This window comes from Drosophila subpulchrella, chromosome 3R (assembly GCF_014743375.2).
Source record: "Drosophila subpulchrella strain 33 F10 #4 breed RU33 chromosome 3R, RU_Dsub_v1.1 Primary Assembly, whole genome shotgun sequence".
In the NCBI taxonomy this organism is placed as follows: Eukaryota; Metazoa; Arthropoda; class Insecta; order Diptera; family Drosophilidae; genus Drosophila; species Drosophila subpulchrella.
In genome coordinates, this window is record NC_050609.1 from 14,489,930 (window position 1) to 14,506,064 (window position 16,135).

General features: G+C 46.5%; 7 protein-coding genes across 8 annotated transcripts; 3 read left to right on the forward strand and 4 right to left on the reverse strand.

Annotated features, from left to right (window-relative positions):
• Positions 1-6: 6 nt before the first annotated feature.
• LOC119561794 (26S proteasome regulatory subunit 6A-B) lies at positions 7-1,633 on the forward strand. The gene is made up of 3 exons (XM_037875281.1): positions 7-360; positions 425-845; positions 905-1,633. The coding sequence occupies exons 1-3, from the start codon at positions 151-153 to the stop codon at positions 1,558-1,560; spliced, it is 1,287 nt and encodes a 428-aa protein (XP_037731209.1). The 5' UTR covers positions 7-150; the 3' UTR covers positions 1,561-1,633.
• A 177-nt stretch (positions 1,634-1,810) lies between these two features.
• LOC119561778 (protein sel-1 homolog 1) lies at positions 1,811-5,461 on the reverse strand. The gene is made up of 8 exons (XM_037875263.1): positions 5,340-5,461; positions 4,394-5,241; positions 3,594-4,339; positions 3,354-3,528; positions 3,142-3,290; positions 2,742-3,076; positions 2,477-2,681; positions 1,811-2,417 (listed from the first exon to the last, which is right to left on the reverse strand). Exons 2-8 carry the CDS (start codon positions 4,833-4,835, stop codon positions 1,998-2,000), a joined length of 2,472 nt encoding a protein of 823 aa, XP_037731191.1. The 5' UTR covers positions 4,836-5,241; positions 5,340-5,461; the 3' UTR covers positions 1,811-1,997.
• Positions 5,462-5,536: 75 nt separating this feature from the next.
• Positions 5,537-6,812, forward strand: LOC119561802 (phosphatidylglycerophosphatase and protein-tyrosine phosphatase 1). The gene is made up of 4 exons (XM_037875285.1): positions 5,537-5,731; positions 5,976-6,119; positions 6,178-6,495; positions 6,554-6,812. The coding sequence occupies exons 1-4, from the start codon at positions 5,720-5,722 to the stop codon at positions 6,680-6,682; spliced, it is 603 nt and encodes a 200-aa protein (XP_037731213.1). The 5' UTR covers positions 5,537-5,719; the 3' UTR covers positions 6,683-6,812.
• Positions 6,813-6,823: 11 nt separating this feature from the next.
• On the reverse strand, positions 6,824-8,000 carry LOC119561813 (succinate dehydrogenase [ubiquinone] cytochrome b small subunit, mitochondrial). The gene is made up of 4 exons (XM_037875293.1): positions 7,843-8,000; positions 7,635-7,750; positions 7,381-7,568; positions 6,824-7,122 (listed from the first exon to the last, which is right to left on the reverse strand). The coding sequence occupies exons 1-4, from the start codon at positions 7,883-7,885 to the stop codon at positions 6,918-6,920; spliced, it is 552 nt and encodes a 183-aa protein (XP_037731221.1). The 5' UTR covers positions 7,886-8,000; the 3' UTR covers positions 6,824-6,917.
• Positions 8,001-8,144: 144 nt separating this feature from the next.
• On the reverse strand, positions 8,145-10,735 carry LOC119563064. The gene is made up of 4 exons (XM_037876278.1): positions 10,552-10,735; positions 10,036-10,454; positions 9,020-9,831; positions 8,145-8,961 (listed from the first exon to the last, which is right to left on the reverse strand). The coding sequence occupies exons 1-4, from the start codon at positions 10,598-10,600 to the stop codon at positions 8,379-8,381; spliced, it is 1,863 nt and encodes a 620-aa protein (XP_037732206.1). The 5' UTR covers positions 10,601-10,735; the 3' UTR covers positions 8,145-8,378.
• Positions 10,736-11,932: 1,197 nt separating this feature from the next.
• LOC119559738 (lipid storage droplets surface-binding protein 1) lies at positions 11,933-14,738 on the forward strand. 2 transcript variants are annotated; one of them, XM_037872797.1, is made up of 8 exons: positions 11,933-12,089; positions 12,157-12,455; positions 12,521-12,725; positions 12,893-12,970; positions 13,367-13,551; positions 13,951-14,141; positions 14,203-14,380; positions 14,440-14,738. In XM_037872797.1, the coding sequence occupies exons 1-8, from the start codon at positions 12,086-12,088 to the stop codon at positions 14,587-14,589; spliced, it is 1,290 nt and encodes a 429-aa protein (XP_037728725.1). In that variant the 5' UTR covers positions 11,933-12,085; the 3' UTR covers positions 14,590-14,738. The 2 variants fall into 2 exon arrangements, with proteins under 2 accessions (XP_037728725.1, XP_037728734.1); XM_037872806.1 differs by lacking the exon at positions 12,893-12,970 and having other exon boundaries at positions 11,934-12,089.
• LOC119559748 (probable oligoribonuclease) lies at positions 14,584-15,945 on the reverse strand. The gene has a single exon (XM_037872815.1). The coding sequence runs from the start codon at positions 15,882-15,884 to the stop codon at positions 15,225-15,227; it is 660 nt and encodes a 219-aa protein (XP_037728743.1). The 5' UTR covers positions 15,885-15,945; the 3' UTR covers positions 14,584-15,224.
• Positions 15,946-16,135: the final 190 nt, after the last annotated feature.

A 16,135-nucleotide genomic window follows, 5' to 3' on the forward strand; every position in this document is an offset into this window, starting at 1 on the left:
ACAGTGTTGCCAACTTGCCGCTGAAAAAACAAGAAATTTACAAGTCATCGACAGAGAGTGTTTGCCAAAAAACGATCCGATCGGCAATAATTGCATTTAAACAAAGAGTTACATTCACCAAGAGCAGCAGGCAAGCGCAGGTTAATCGACATGGCTCAGACTCTGGAGGACAAATCGATCTGGGAGGACGGCGAGGAGTCGCTGGGCGAAGAGGTGATGCGTATGTCCACCGATGAGATTGTGAGCAGGACTCGCCTGATGGACAACGAGATCAAGATCATGAAGAGCGAGGTAATGCGCATCACACACGAGATCCAGGCGCAGAACGAGAAGATCAAGGACAACACGGAGAAGATCAAGGTAGGCATCGCTGTGAGACACCTCCACCGGCAACCGCCCCTTCATCCGTAACTCCTCTCTTTAGGTTAACAAGACGCTGCCCTATCTGGTGTCCAATGTCATAGAGCTGCTGGATGTGGATCCCCAGGAGGAGGAGGACGACGGCTCTGTCACCGTACTGGACAACCAGCGGAAGGGCAAGTGCGCCGTCATCAAAACATCCACGCGACAGGCCTACTTCCTGCCAGTCATTGGCCTGGTAGATGCCGAGAAACTGAAGCCAGGTGATTTGGTCGGCGTCAACAAGGACTCCTACTTGATCCTGGAGACCCTGCCGGCGGAGTACGATGCCCGCGTCAAGGCCATGGAGGTGGACGAGCGACCCACAGAGCAGTACTCCGACATCGGTGGCCTGGATAAGCAGATCCAGGAGCTTATCGAGGCAGTGGTGCTGCCCATGACGCACAAGGAGAAGTTCAAGAACCTCGGCATTCACCCGCCCAAAGGTGAGTTCTACAGCCTATTTACAAAGTGGGTTTCCGTCAAGCCTCCCTGCTCTTTCCAGGTGTTCTTTTGTATGGCCCGCCTGGAACTGGTAAAACTTTGCTGGCTCGTGCCTGCGCCGCACAGACCAAGTCCACCTTCCTCAAGCTGGCCGGCCCCCAGCTGGTGCAGATGTTCATCGGTGATGGCGCCAAACTGGTGCGCGATGCCTTTGCCCTGGCCAAGGAAAAAGCGCCTGCTATTATCTTCATCGACGAGCTGGACGCCATTGGTACCAAGCGTTTCGATTCCGAGAAGGCCGGTGACCGCGAGGTTCAGCGTACTATGTTGGAGCTCCTCAACCAGCTGGATGGCTTCAGCTCCACGGCAGACATCAAGGTCATTGCGGCCACCAATCGTGTGGACATCCTGGATCCTGCTCTGCTGCGTTCTGGTCGTCTGGACCGTAAGATCGAGTTCCCACATCCCAACGAGGAAGCGCGTGCCCGCATCATGCAGATCCACTCGCGTAAAATGAACGTTAGCAACGATGTGAACTTCGAGGAGCTGTCCCGATCGACGGATGACTTCAACGGCGCCCAGTGCAAGGCGGTTTGTGTGGAAGCCGGCATGATCGCCCTGCGCCGTTCCGCCAATTCGGTCACGCACGAGGACTTCATGGACGCCATCATGGAAGTGCAGGCGAAGAAGAAGGCTAATCTTAACTACTATGCTTAGGCTAGAAATTTGCAGTTTAACTCAACATTGTCCGCTCCCATTAAAATAAAACATGGAAATTTAACATTCTTTAGTTTATCAATCTGAGTTTTGTACTAAAGACTTGTACGGATTTAAAACGATAGAAAAGCCGAAAATTAATTCCATTTACGAAAATGGTCTGCACTGAAATTGTATATTCAATTAATTCAGTAATTTAAAGCCCAAAAATTATTTAAAGGCAACTTTTTCCAAATAAAACAAAATTATATATCAAATGTCGATCGATTCATTGGTTTATCAGTACAACATTCACATTCTGAGTACGATATTTTTTAAATATCTAAAAAGGTCGGTTTTAGAATTAATAAAAAATATTAAATCGGGCGAAATTAGATGATAAATATTTACACGCACACTAATTAACCTAGAGGGATGATTAAACCAATTCACTAAGACTAACCAGTGGGATCGAGTGTGTTGGCGCCTTCCGGCGCCGCAGATGCTGAGCTGCTTGCCCGTTGCGACGCTGCATCGGCGTTTGATGTAGTCGTCGATGAGATTTCCGCAGAGCATGAGGATGAGGTGGTGGCCCCTGCAGCCTGAGAAGCAACTACAGCGGCAGTTGGGGCTCCCTCTGCAGCCTCGCCGTCGACAACTCCGACTACAGCTGCTGCTTCTGCTCCTACCGGCGCCAAGTTGACTGGCGCGGCAGCAATCTCATCTGCAGCTGGCTGCTGGGCCGGCTGATCCGGCTGCGGGAATGGTCGCCTCATGTACATGATGATGCCCAACAGAAGGGTCAAAACGGTAATCATGTACAAATCCCAATTGGCAGCAATGTTTTCATCCATGTAGAAGATAAACCTGTAGGGTGACTGCAGGAGACCAAGAATAAAAAGCTAGTCCACTGAACAGGCAGATAGATTTAACCCACCTCCTTGATTGATTCAATCTTGGCCAGCATTTGCAGCTTGAAAAGGGCAATGGCCACTGGCACTTTCGCATCCGAGTTAGTCTCGGCAGCCAAATCGTATAATCTCTTGGCCAGATGCCAGTCTTTCTTCATGCCCAGCCCTTGCTCGTGCATGTAACCCAGATTGAACATAGCCTGGGCATTAAATTGCTGCTCCGACGCTTTCCTGAGTAGTTGAGATCGGGTAAAAATGGTTTTCACAATAGTTAATTAATATCTTAACAACCTGTAAAGGGCTGCTGCAGTCTCGAAGTCCGTCGAAGTACCCCAGCCGTAGTAATAGTAGTCGCCCAGCTTGACTTGGGCCGCCGAATAGCCCTGTCCGGCTGCCCGCTTCCAGTAGTAGAATGCGCGAATCAGTTCTTCGTGCCGATCGTTGAACACATGCACCTCCTCGCGGTCAAGTAAGAAGGCGGCATTACTCTGGGCCACCTCATAGCCCACTTCGGCCATTAGCGAATACTGCATGTAAGCTTCGTCGATGCGGTTTTTCTTGTAGTCACTGTAGGCATGCATCAGTCGGCTGCTCCAGCGTCCACGCTCCGAGACGGTCTTGAAGAACTGGAATAAGTAAATAAGAAACCAGTTGGAAACTAATTAACATTTTAAGGGTGTAGTTAACGAACCTCTACCGCTGCTGGACATGAACGCAGCATTCCCATGCCGTAGGCATTCATCACTCCTAGATTATAGTAGGCTAAAACATGACCTGACTGGGTAGCTAAATTGAAATACTTGAGGGCCAGCTTGTAGTCTGTTTTCACGCCATTGCCAGCTGAAAAGAGTTTTGTAAGGTTATAAGCACACAATGTTATTGAATCCGATTTATTGAACTTACTGAAATACATGTTGCCCAGCTGCAGTTGTCCATCCACCCATCCTTGATCGGCCGCCTGCGTGAAGTAGGACAATGCCTTTATCGAGTCCTTGGGCACGCCCAGACCCTTGAGGTACATGAGACCCAGCCCGCTTTGACCCACTGGATCTCCCATCTCAGAGGCCTTGGAGAAGTACTAAGTAAACGAAAAATACAGCAATTAGCTAAGACATAAATCATTGTTATCAATGTTATTTCCACCTTAAATGCAGTGTCATTGTCGGCCTTAATTTGCTCGCTTCCTTCCAGATAAAGCTTGCCCAAAAATGCAAAGCCGATTGCATTGCCGGCATTGGCAGCCTGGGTGAAATACTCCAGAGCCTTTTGGTGATCCTGTTGGGTGGCCTTGCCGCCCTGGTAGTACAGCTGGCCTAGACCCACCTGCGACTGGACGTCGCCCTTGTCGGCCAGCAGTTGGTAATAGTCCACAATCTCGGTCTCATGACTGCCGGGGTTCTCCAGTTCGTCCAGCAGGCGCACCCGATGAACGACAGGTCCGTTGGCAAAGGTGATCTTGGAAGCCACCTTCTTGGCCACTCGTTTGTACTGGATCAGCGCCTTCTCACAGCTGATGGGCACATTAATGCCATACAGATAACGATAGCCCATGGCCATTTGGGCCAGAGTGTTGTCACCCAGGGAGGCCAGGTTGTAGTGGATCAGAGCCAAGGGCTGGCTGACATTCTTGCCGCCCACGCCCGCCGAGTAAAGGAATCCCAGGCCCATGTGCGCCTCGGGGACACCCTCGTTGGCCAGGCTCTCGAACTCATCTGCCGCATGGTTGAAATCAAAGTCCATCCAGTGACCCAGAAGAACGGCCCAGGCCAGTTCCGCCCTCGCCTTGAGGTGATTAAAGGCGGCCGCCTTCTTGAGCAGAGTGAAGGCCACCCTCTTATCCGTTCGCGGCTTGGCCAGCATATCCATAGCGTTGTCGTACATGGTTTGAGCTGAAAGTATCAGGATCAGAAACTGCATTATAAGCGCTTAAGATTCCCACTTACCTTCTATCTGCTCTGGTGTCAGCTCCACCACCTCAGTGGGCTGGCGTTTGGCTTCGAGTCGCTCGATCTCGGCCTTCAGTTTTTGCTGCCTCAACAGACTGTCGTTCCAGAGGCGTTCGAGCAGAGCGGCCGGCATGACCTTCGTCCTGGGGGCAAACTCCGTGGAGTCCTTGGGTTTGGACGCCTTGCGTTCGTTGCTATCCGCGGGAACCCTTGACTCCGACTCTGCCGTGGTCACCTCCTCCGCCTCCGTCTGGGTGGAGGGCTCATTGGGCAGCGTAGGCGTGGCAGTGCCCGTTCCACTGCCTAGAGTCGTGCCAGTTCCTGTGCCCAGACCCGTACCCGTTCCCGTGGCTTCTGTGTTGGGCCCCTGAAGCTCCTCCGCCCGCAGCTGCCAGGCGAGGAGCAGCGCCAGCAGGCACATCCAACTGTTGGCTTTCATGGTCGCCTATCTACGTGGTGATTGGTATTAGCACCGATAATTTGGCTCTACCCCTGTGCCTCGTCTATCTGATGCTCTTCCACTTCTGACGTGTTGTGTTATTTACTTCTTGCTCGGGCCGCAGGCCAGCGGAGAGATTTGATTGCTTTTTCTCGGTGCGGTCGTTGGTCTTATTATTAGCTCATCTTAGCCACCTTGGCTTGGTGGTTGGAATGCCTCGGCTGTCTTTCCTTAAATTTTCACACGTAAGATTCTTTTTTAATCGGATTTTTTGTTGCAATGTTTATAGTGCTGCGAGCGGGCCGAGGTTTGTGGGACAGTGTTGCAAAGCGCCGCACTGAAAACAGTCGTGTTCAAGGGTGGTGGTTACAATCTTAACGGGGGTCCATCCAAAAGAGATTAACCACTGAAAAAAAAGTTTAAGAGCAGTAAAATTGTTGCTTAATATAATAATTACAGTTTACAACAAAAATAGTTTATAAAATACATTTTGAACGTTTTTACCTAATAATATACATTAAATTTAATATTTTTTTTGTCTGTTGAGATTTTTTAAAATATTTCAATAACCAAAAAAAAAATATGTATAAAACAACTATTTCTCTGCCATCTGTGATTTGGATGTCCACAAAAAAAACCCCTTTTTGTGGGGTTATGGGCCAGGGCTTCCTGACCCCCCCTTGCTGCGCCCATGTCCCATCCGTCTTTTGTTGTGTTATGCAAAGGAACGCTTCGATTTAACAGAAGGAAATCTATATTGTAGCTTCTGACGTGCGGTCGGAGGTGATAATTCAGAGCGAGACTAATTAGAATACGAGGAAGGGCTTGCGGCCCGTGAATTACTCACCTTTGTCTGCCCGCCCGTCAGCCACTGAGCAGCCGGCATGGAGATGAGTGTAAGTAGAGGCAGCGACCTGCCTGCCAGACACCTAGCCCAGACCCACATCCCAAACCGAAACCGAAACCAGTTCCAACCCGAGCTTCAAGCGAGTCAGTCGAATAGCGAATCAGTACTTAAGCTCGAGCGCCAGTGCTGGTGAAAGTTACAGCTGTTGCGTTTGCTCCCCTGACCGAATACTCACACCTGCCCCCCATTTCCTGACCCACAACCGACCACCACCTGTGTGTGTGTCATTCCAGGCTGCCATGTTCGCACGCGTCTCCTTCTACCCCACCCTGTTGTACAATGTCCTGATGGAGAAGGCCTCGGCCAGGAACTGGTACGATCGCATCGACGAGCATGTGATACTGGGAGCCCTGCCCTTTCGCAGCCAGGCCAATGACGTAAGTAATTGGGGTATAACATTCCTGGAATCCTTGTTTATCCCTGTTGAACTTCCAGCTCATTGCCAAGGAGAACATGAAGGCAGTGGTGTCAATGAACGAGGACTACGAGCTGACCGCCTTCTCCAACAACACGGAGAAATGGAGCAAGCTGGGCATCGAGTTCCTGCAGCTAGCCACCACCGACATCTTCGAGTCGCCCAACCAGGAGAAGCTCTTCCGCGGCGTGGAGTTCATGAACAAGTTCCTGCCCCTCAAGCAGAGGATTGGCGGTCTGAGTTCCTCCCAGCTGCCGGAGAACGTGGGCTCCGTCTATGTGCACTGCAAGGCGGGCAGGACGCGCAGTGCCACTCTGGTGGGCTGCTACTTAATGATGGTGGGTCAAACAGTAATCTCTATAAAGTTATCTTAAAGCTCATACGCATACTTTACAGAAGAACGGCTGGAATCCAGAGCAGGCGGTGGAGCACATGCGTCAGTGCCGACCGCACATTCTGCTGCACACCAAACAATGGGATGCCCTCCGGTTATTCTACACAAACAATGTGCAGGCCAAGTCATGACAAAAACCGGACAATAGCCCAAATTTATTGCTTACAGTAGATTACCATAAGTAACAAAGGTGCTGCCTGTTAACCGATTATTTTAGTGCTGATTTTCTTGTTGAATATACAATTTTCTACAGACCAACAACCCTGTGCAGCTGTTACTTTATACAATTGTTTATTTACTGCTTATCGCGAAACTATGAATAAATAACTGGTGTTTCGTGGTTCGTCAACTGGTTGCTCTGCACGCTTAGGCCTTCTTCTCGGCATCCTTGCCCTTGATGGCCCAGAAGCGCTTAATGCCATTGGCCAGACCTACATCGTTTTGGATGAAGTAGAAGAGACCGCCCAGCGTGGCCACCGAGATGACGATCAGCGCAATGTGGGCCACCTTGGGCAGGACGTTGCCCACGACGGAGGGCCGCATGTAGTCCACCACCATGGCCTCGACGCCCCTGTTTCATGGAGTAAAGGTAACAAGTCAATGAAGATCTGCAGGAATGGTGCCAAATTTTAACGTGTTTATCTATATCAACACTGTTTTTCGGGTTGTAATCTTAATTTTAATAAAAAGCCTTCCTTATTTTGAGCATTAATTTAAAATGAAGTTTTTTTTTAAGTATTTTAATTTATATAAAACTTGTAGGCACTAACAGACTTATAGAAAAGCGTTAAAATTTGAAACCAAAAATGGAAATGGCTTGATAACTTACCAGTGGGTGTGGATAACGACGGAGATGGCCAGGAGGGCATCCAATACCTGGGATGGGGCAATGAAGGCAGCTGGGATGATTGCCAGAAGTCCGGCGGACACAGCGCGCTCTATGGTCCACAACAGGGTGTGACTCGATCCGGCGGAGGCCATACGCGGTGCACTCACGGAGATCTCGCGAGCAATGGGCTGGAAAAGCAGGAGGGGATTGGCATTAGCTCGGCGATCCCTGGATTACAAATTCCAAACACTCACCGCTGCAATCTTGGCCAGAGCCAGGGGCTGGACCACCGCCTTGCGCTGGGCATTGGCCACCAAGGTGGAGTAGCTCTTCAGGGGCGAAATGCGGGCCGACTTAACGAGATTTGCGGCTAAGAGCGGATACCAACAAACGGTTTGGTTATATAATAAAAGCTGTTTTGCGGCAAATACTGAGGCCATAGACCAGCTAGCGGGTTCTTACCATTGCAACGGATAGCGCCACGCAGAACCAGCGACAGGGACATTTTGGGATGTGTAGAAATTGAGAATTTTCAGCTCAAAATAATAATCCTATTGCTCCGTGAGACGTTCGGGCCGATTTGACTAAGAAATTATACAGCACTGGAAGTAGAGTTGCCAGCTGTCTTCGGTTTGTCAGTGTAATCGATATACAGTAGTGGACAAAATATTGGCACGGCTATAACGCGCTAAACAATTTTTCAAATAACGATTTATTATTATTTTAATTGTAATAAAATATAAGTCATGTATTAAAAAAAGGTATTGATTAGTTCGAGGCATTTATTTAGCTGCTTTAAGTATTTGAACAAAACATTTGAGATTCTTTTAGGACGGAATGGCTGTTGTCTAAATTGTCTTGATTAGCTTACAATCTAAGTTTAAAAATTGCTTAAAAATTCACATTCTAAGGCACGCAATTACTCCTAAAAGTCACTCGGTATTGGGTGTAAGTTTTTAAATTTCGTTGGATGGAATAATTAAAAAATTCTTTTGATCTTAGTGAGCTACTAAACTCCTGACTAACGCACAGGCCATGACAATGAGGCCAGTCAGTTGTAAATCGAGTGTCGCTGCTCCTGCTCGGTAAAAGTCCCAGTCAAAGACGATGTTGGAAGCATCTGATGGCTTCCAAGGGTTCAATCCGTCGTCAAAGAACATGGGGCAGTCGTCGCGCTCTCTTTCGTACTCCACGGCATCGATGGCCACCGCTGCTCCCTCCGAGTGGTTCCACGAGGTCACGTCCTGCTCCAGTTTGCAGAAGGCACCCACAGCCTGCGACATGAGGACGCGGTTGAGGTCAGCCCGCTGATACACCCAGCATCGGTATTTGGAAAGCGGATCCAGATCGTCGTAGGTGATCAGGTAGGACTTCAGGTTCTCCTTCCAGAAGCCAATGCACTTCATGCGGTAATCCGGATCACTGTAGATATCAACAGGTCGACCCAAGTGATCCACGGACAGGCAGTAGTTTTCATCCACCGCCAGTTCCTTTTGATCAGTATCGCAGACCGACAAGTCGGAGATGTTTTGCTTGCAATGGATATCCGGACGTGGACTCAGGGTGACACCACCAAGAATTCTATAAAGGATAAACATTAGGGCAAAGTCAAGTAGTAATTGTAGTATCTATAACAAACCTCGTTCTGAAGGGATGTTCTCCTTTCTGAGTAAAGTTGAATTTTCCTGCCACGGGACAACGGACGGGCACCGGATTTCTAGCCAAAAAGAGGTCATATTTCCATGCCTCGGAATTGGGAAACTGAACCCACGAGCAGACCGTGCTGAAATCGTCCTTGATCACAGCCAAACCCTTGCGGTAGCGAATAATGTTGTGGTGACGGGGCATAAAGTCAAAGCACACGTAATCCTTCTGGCAACCATCGACAGTCAGACGGGCCATCATCACACGATTGCCACGGCGCTCTCGGCAAACATAGATCGTCTTGCGGTATCGGGCCTTGTCCGGATAGTAGGTCTCGTTAATATGCGTTTCACTGATCGAGACATCGGCGTCAATGTTGGCTGTGTTCACCCATTCGCCGCTGAAGTTCTGGGGCAGCGTGCACCCGGGCTCCACAAATTCAGCTTTCACGGGCGTCAGCTTGAGACGCTCGGGCGAAGTTTCCGGGGTCTTGAGCGTGTTACATTCGGCCGTAATGGAAACACCCACATAGAGATCGTCATCACGATTCTTGAGGAAGCAGCGGTACTTCTCATCCTTACGCGACTCCTTAGTATTGGCCACGGCAAAGTAGTGGTTCTTGCCCACAAACCAATCGCCCAGGCAACTGAACTCCACGGTGCCGGTGAACGTTCCCTCCATGCCCTCGCACTGCTGGTAGGTGACGTTGAACTTCTGGTTCTGGATGAGGAACTGGGTGCCGGCCGTTTGGCAGGACTGAATGCGGGCATCGGGCTTGTCGCACACGCCAGTGAAGCGGAATCGGTTCTGGAAGGGGAGGATTAATGGAATATAGTCGGTTATTTATAGGTTTTTATGTAAGAAATTAAAAAACCTATGATAGACCTTATTTTGATAAGAAAAACTAACCAACATTTTGCTGAATAGAACAATTGTAAATACAGATGCCAATTAAACGATAGAAAGCCCTTGTTGTAGCTAGTTTCATAGGATTTCTGGAGCCTAACTCACCTGGTAAGTAAAATGCCAGACTCCTTCCAGCGAGGAGCGGCAGTTGATAGGCACAAAGTTCTCGTTGAAGAGCGTGATCAGTTGCTGGTCGTCCTTAACGCCGCGACAGACATAGTCCACGGTGGGCTCCTGGCCATCGGGAATGCCCACGCAGGGGCCCTCGAATTTCTCGAACACATTGAGGGTGCGGATGATGGTCCTGACGCAATGGTAGCAGTCCTTGGAGCGCTCCTTGAAGACGAAGGAGTACTCGTCGCCCTTGTGGCGCTGGTAGTTGATGCAGTAGCCTCGGCTGGACATCGAGGTGGCGTCGATCACCGTCAGCGTGGGCAGGCCCGTCTCCCAGGAGAACCACGATCCTTGCAGGATCTTCGGTATGACACAGTTGTCCTTTTGGATTTGGTTGTACTGGCCAAGGGCTGTAAAAAGAAGAGGTGCGTGAGTTTCGGTTGGCCCATTCACATGATTCACTTGGAGCCCAAGCCTTGGGTGTGGCTTGAGAATCTAATCACTGACCTGAGCCTAGAAAGCCCGCCAGGCAGATAACACCCAAGATATATTGCATTGTGGGTTTGGTGTCTTCAGCACTAGCAGCTAAACATATTTTTTAGTCTTTAACTTTTAAATGGAAGCTACAAAAAGCGGTTTTAATCTTAAACAATTGCAAAACACAACACGCAACAAACACAAGCTACCAATAAACCAAGCCGACTTTTACAACACTGACTTAATAAGAGCGCCATGTGTGCAACACTGATTAATCAGCAATAATCGAATAATTGACAGTTACTATTTGAGTTTAAAACTATAAATATTTATACTATAAATATGTAAATCTTTAGGAAGTAAGTTTTTCCTAAAATCTTTCTATCAATCTAAAATCATGATCCCATGCTGAAAAAACCAAACTAATAAATATAATTAAAATGAACTATGTAAAAATGATTAAATGTAATATAAAAATATTATTGTTGCTGTTTACTCTGCATTAAATACATTTTGGCTTACGTAATTTCTGCTAATTTGGTATAATTAACTTTTTCTTTTATTTAAACCGATTGTCGTACAGTTCTGCCGGATGAAAATCCATTACAATTATAATGCTTATTAGTCTTCTTCTATCATCTTAACGACACATCCCCAGACAACAAAGAGCTGTAAATGATTAACCCGACAATTAAATATAATAGGAATATCAAAATATTGAGGGTGGAAGCACATAATAATTGATTTTTGAAAGATGAAACGTACATTGCAAATTTAATAACAATGGAATTTTTTTTAATCAGTCCTAGTGGAAATATTTATTTTACTTATTGAGTGATTAATCGATTTTAAGCTGAAATATATAAATATATTGATTAGATGTCCAATATGCAGAAGTAGAAGATGTTTAACTTCAGTTTTATATAAACAACACTCCTATCTACACAACATCATTTAAATAAAACTTAAAATTTATTTAAGATAAGGAATCAGATTAAATGTTTTAGTATTTCTAGATGAGATAGTCTTAAACACTCTTTTGCATTGGAGGGTTAACATAAACGCTGTCTGGGACAGCAGAAACGAGAACATCGAACCCGAACCCGAACCCGAACGCCCCCGCAATTATTCAACCGACTGCATTTTGGACCTTTTCCGTCACTTGTACCCAATTAGCACACCTATTTTCGCAAGTATCGCTGCTAATCGGGTGATTTGTGGTGCGATTATGATGACCGTTCAGATATCTTGGGGTTGTGATTCACATGCACGGAGTTCCTAAGCTGCAACCACTTATATAGCCCGTTCGAACTTTGGAACCCCATACTAATCCGAATGGCGTGGTGGCTGATAAGTCCGGCGAAGCGTCTAGGTACACGGTGTTTGTGCGCCTTATCAGTAGGCAAAAGGTCAACTGGGCTGCCAGCATGATCAGCCTGGCCGATTTCGGAACCAAGTCTATATGGGGAGCAGTTCGATCGGAGGCCTGCCAGTTTCAATTGAGCCGGCGACAGCAACAGTTCTCTCATCGATTTCGAATCCGCTTTAAAAATCCAAAATACCAATGGGTTAGTGACACGCGCTTTCTGGGAAAATTATTCCTCCTTAATAACACGATCCTTCAAATCCACCTAGCAACTGCAACCAGCGGCAGTGGACTCCATCTGGAGGCCATCGATCGCATTGGCTCCATTCCCCTGGTGGAATCCAGTGTGAAGCGAGTGGAGACCATCTACGACAAGGTCAAGAACAACAATAGGCTCTTCTCCTGGTACTTCGAGACCGCAGAGGCCACCATCTCGGCGGCATACGAGACCATCCAGCCGGCGGTGAAACTCTTCGAGCCCTCTATTCAGCGCCTGGACAACGTGATGTGTAAGAGCCTGGACATCCTGGAGCAGCGCATCCCGCTGGTCTATCTGCCACCCGAAATGGTAAGTAAGCAACCCGGTAACTTACCCCCATTCGCTGACAAAAGGGCATCCTTCTCGGCTTAAAGATGTACTGGAACACCAAGGAGTACATGTCGGATCACCTGGTGCGTCCGGTCCTGAAGCGCGCCGACTCCGTCAAGCTGATCGGAAATGCGGTTCTGGAGAGTCCACTGACAACCTATGCCGCCGATCGCATTGATGGAGCCTTCACAGCCGGCGACAAGTTCGTGGACAAGTACCTGGTGCCCATTCAAACGGATCAAACGGATGGTGAGTCCTGGGGTTACCTTTTTTAAAAATGATATAAGGGTGGGTCGGCTTTATAATTTTGAATTCTTAAAGTTTCTAAATTTTGTAAGTTTCTTTACAAAATCAATAATTTTATTTTTTAAAAACACCAGCTTATGTTACATGTTTATTATTAAAAATTATTGTAGTTCGAAAATTGCTTTCGACCCTGGATGGTCATATTACGCCGATTCGACTACACTTAACCAGAATGCTTGGGCAAAAAAGTTAGTATAAAAACTTAAATTTCTAAATCAAAAAAAAAAATATTTTGTATAAGTTTTTGGACGTTTCAAAGAACTAAATCTATGTAGGGTTTAACACAAAGTTAAAAAAAAATCCAGTCAAGTTTAGTTTGAAACCTTATGTATAAAATGAAATAATTTAAACCCAGAAAATCACCTTAAGGTGGCACTCATCTCATAGTTTATTTTTAAATGCCGACGTTGTCGGGGAGGTTATCTCTGGGGAATTGTGAATTTATTGAAATCCGAAGCTAGAGAAAGTGGCGATAAGCTTTGGTCGGGATCCAGCGTGATCCGCTCTCGCGGTTACACAAAAAACACAAAAATCGAATTGGCATGGAGATGGGCACTCACTTATTCCGAATATCCGCTTTGCAGGCCCGCAGGAGGATGATAACGATACAGTACCGGACGAGCGGGGCGCCATCAAGGCGATCCACCACGGTCAACGCTTCTCCCGCAAGCTGAAGCGCCGTCTCACCCAAAGAACCATCGCAGAGGCCCGCGCCCTCAAGAAACAGAGCAAGGAGGCTATCCACGTGCTCATCTATGCCGCGGAGCTGGTGAGTAAAAGTTTTCAAATAACACGGGAAAATATTTTCAAAAACATACGATACCTTACCGATTATAATGAATTTTTTTGTTTTACTTTGTTAAAGTAATCATAATTAACATTTTTGTTTATGTTTTATATTATAAATATACAAAACCAAATATATCAAATCAAAAATAATTGTTATGGAAGAAAAGTAATCATACATCGTAATGTTCATTATATAGCTTATAATGACTAGCGGCTCCTCGATAATAATGTTATATATTCTGAGGTTTTCTGATATTAATTATTGTGTAGCGAAGTAGCCAAACATATGTGACAATATCATAATCTATTTTTTAAAACCACAAAGGCTTGATAAATCGAAATGAAGATACCATTAACCATAATTAAATTATTCCCACAGATTGCCACCGACCCCAAGCAGGCCGTTCAAAAGGCCAAGGAACTTTGGGTCTACCTCAGTGCAGATGAGCCCGAGAATCAGGCCAGACCCGCCACGCTGGAGCAGTTGATAGTGCTCCTGACCCGCGAATCGGTCAGGCGAGTGGTGCACCTGGTGAACTTCAGCGCCCATATGGCAGCCAACATACCCAGGTTAGTGGAATGCGAATAAAAGCACCAACTTCTCCAACTAAAGCCTATCCAATCCCGACAGAAACCTGGCACACACAACGACAGAGGTGGCCCACCAAATCATATATATCAACCACCGCATTATCACAATCTCCCGGCTGGATAAGGTGAAGACCATATCCAAGGAGGAAGCTGAATCTCTCTTCAAGCGAATGCTGGCATTCTACGGTAACCTGCAGGGTCTGACCAATGCCTACCTGGTAAGAATGCATGAAATATCTAATTTAAACTGAAAGATCTCATGAAGTACAACCGACAGGAACGCGTGGCCAGCTTTCTATCCGGACGCATGGAAGCGGAGAAGGTGACGGGCAGCGATAGCGCCAATTCCAACCACAGGTCCTCGCGGAGAAGGCAGGAGTCGAACCATTATTCAGCCGCCCACAATAACATCAACGGCGTATACTAGCATTGAATTCTTTATTGCCATCGTATTCTTATTTCTTATGATAGAGTTCTGTTTCTCCGTGCATATACGGAAAATTCAGTAAGCGCTATCGTGTATCTTTTTTTACAAAATGCACTTGCCAATAAATATAAGCCCATAATCATATCTCACACTTCTTGTTTTTTGTATTTAAAATATTATTATTTCAACTAAAGCAAAAAACAGTGGTTATCCGTAATGAAACAGACGGAACATATTATTTTATCCGTAATTCCGGTTCCTGGGAACCACAGTTCTATCAAAATCGTTCTAATTTTTTCACTTATTAACCAAAGCAATGCGTTAACAATGAATGTGCTTTGTTCCCACATTGAGGTTTATATTTCGAGTAGATGACTAATGGTCACATAAGTGTACTTTTTAAGTTTTAATAGTAATTAATTACGAATATCTGTTATTGACATCACTATATGCTCTTAAAATATATTTAAGTGATCTAACATAATATGTTTTGAGATATACTCTTATTTATGAACTTTAACAACTTGGAACTATAAATTTAATTCAAAGTTTAAAACTCAAATAACGATTATTTTTGGATGCACTAAATTTCTAAGGTAGGTCCTGGCAAGCCACGGCGACTATTCTCAACCTTTTTACTTGAAGAAGTTTGCTTTGTAGTACTTGAGCTCACTGATGCTCTCCAGGATGTCGTCTCGGCTGCGATGGGCGAAGATCTTTTTGGGAGCGGCCTTTGCAACCTCGGGACACCACCGCCTAGCCAGTTCCTTGATGGTGGACACATCCACGATGCGGTAATGCAAATATTCGTCCACCAACGGCATGAATCTATTGATGAACAGTCGATCCATGTAGACGGAGTTTCCGCCGAGGGGACAGGCGCGCTTTGGAATGTTCTTCTCGAGATAGGAGAGCAACAGATCGGAGGCCTGTTCGGGCTTTACGTCCGAGCTCTTGCAGCGATCTATTAACCCAGATTCGTAATGGTGCTTCATGCACCACTCGTTCATCGTGTCGTACACCTCCTGCGGATGGTTGATGGCGAAGCTGGGTCCCTCGGACTTTATGTTCAGGTCCTTGTCCGTTATGATGCAGGAGACCTCCAGGATCTTGTCCTTTTCGATGTCCAGCCCGGTCATTTCCAGGTCCATCCACACGATGTCCGTGTCCAAGCCAGAAACGTTTTGATTGCTGCTCATTCTGGCAGTTGAATTGGAAGTGATGATGCTATTTGTGCCCAGGATCCTACGGCTCACAAACAATCCCAAGCGTTGCAGTTGAGAAATCATAAGCATTGCTTTTATCAGCGGAGTAACTCTATCTATCTGTATATCTATCTATCATGTAAAAAGAGCGGGCACCATGTGTTCGATAAGTATTCGATAGCCTTCCCAATAACTATTCGATAAGCATATAAAGTGCGAGTTGTCGACAAGAGGTGGCACTTTCTAAGACAGCAGTAGGGGATTCCAATAATATGTGTTGTATATTGTAAGTTACATTTGTCACTTTGTAACACAAAAGTAGGGGAATTCCAATATTATGT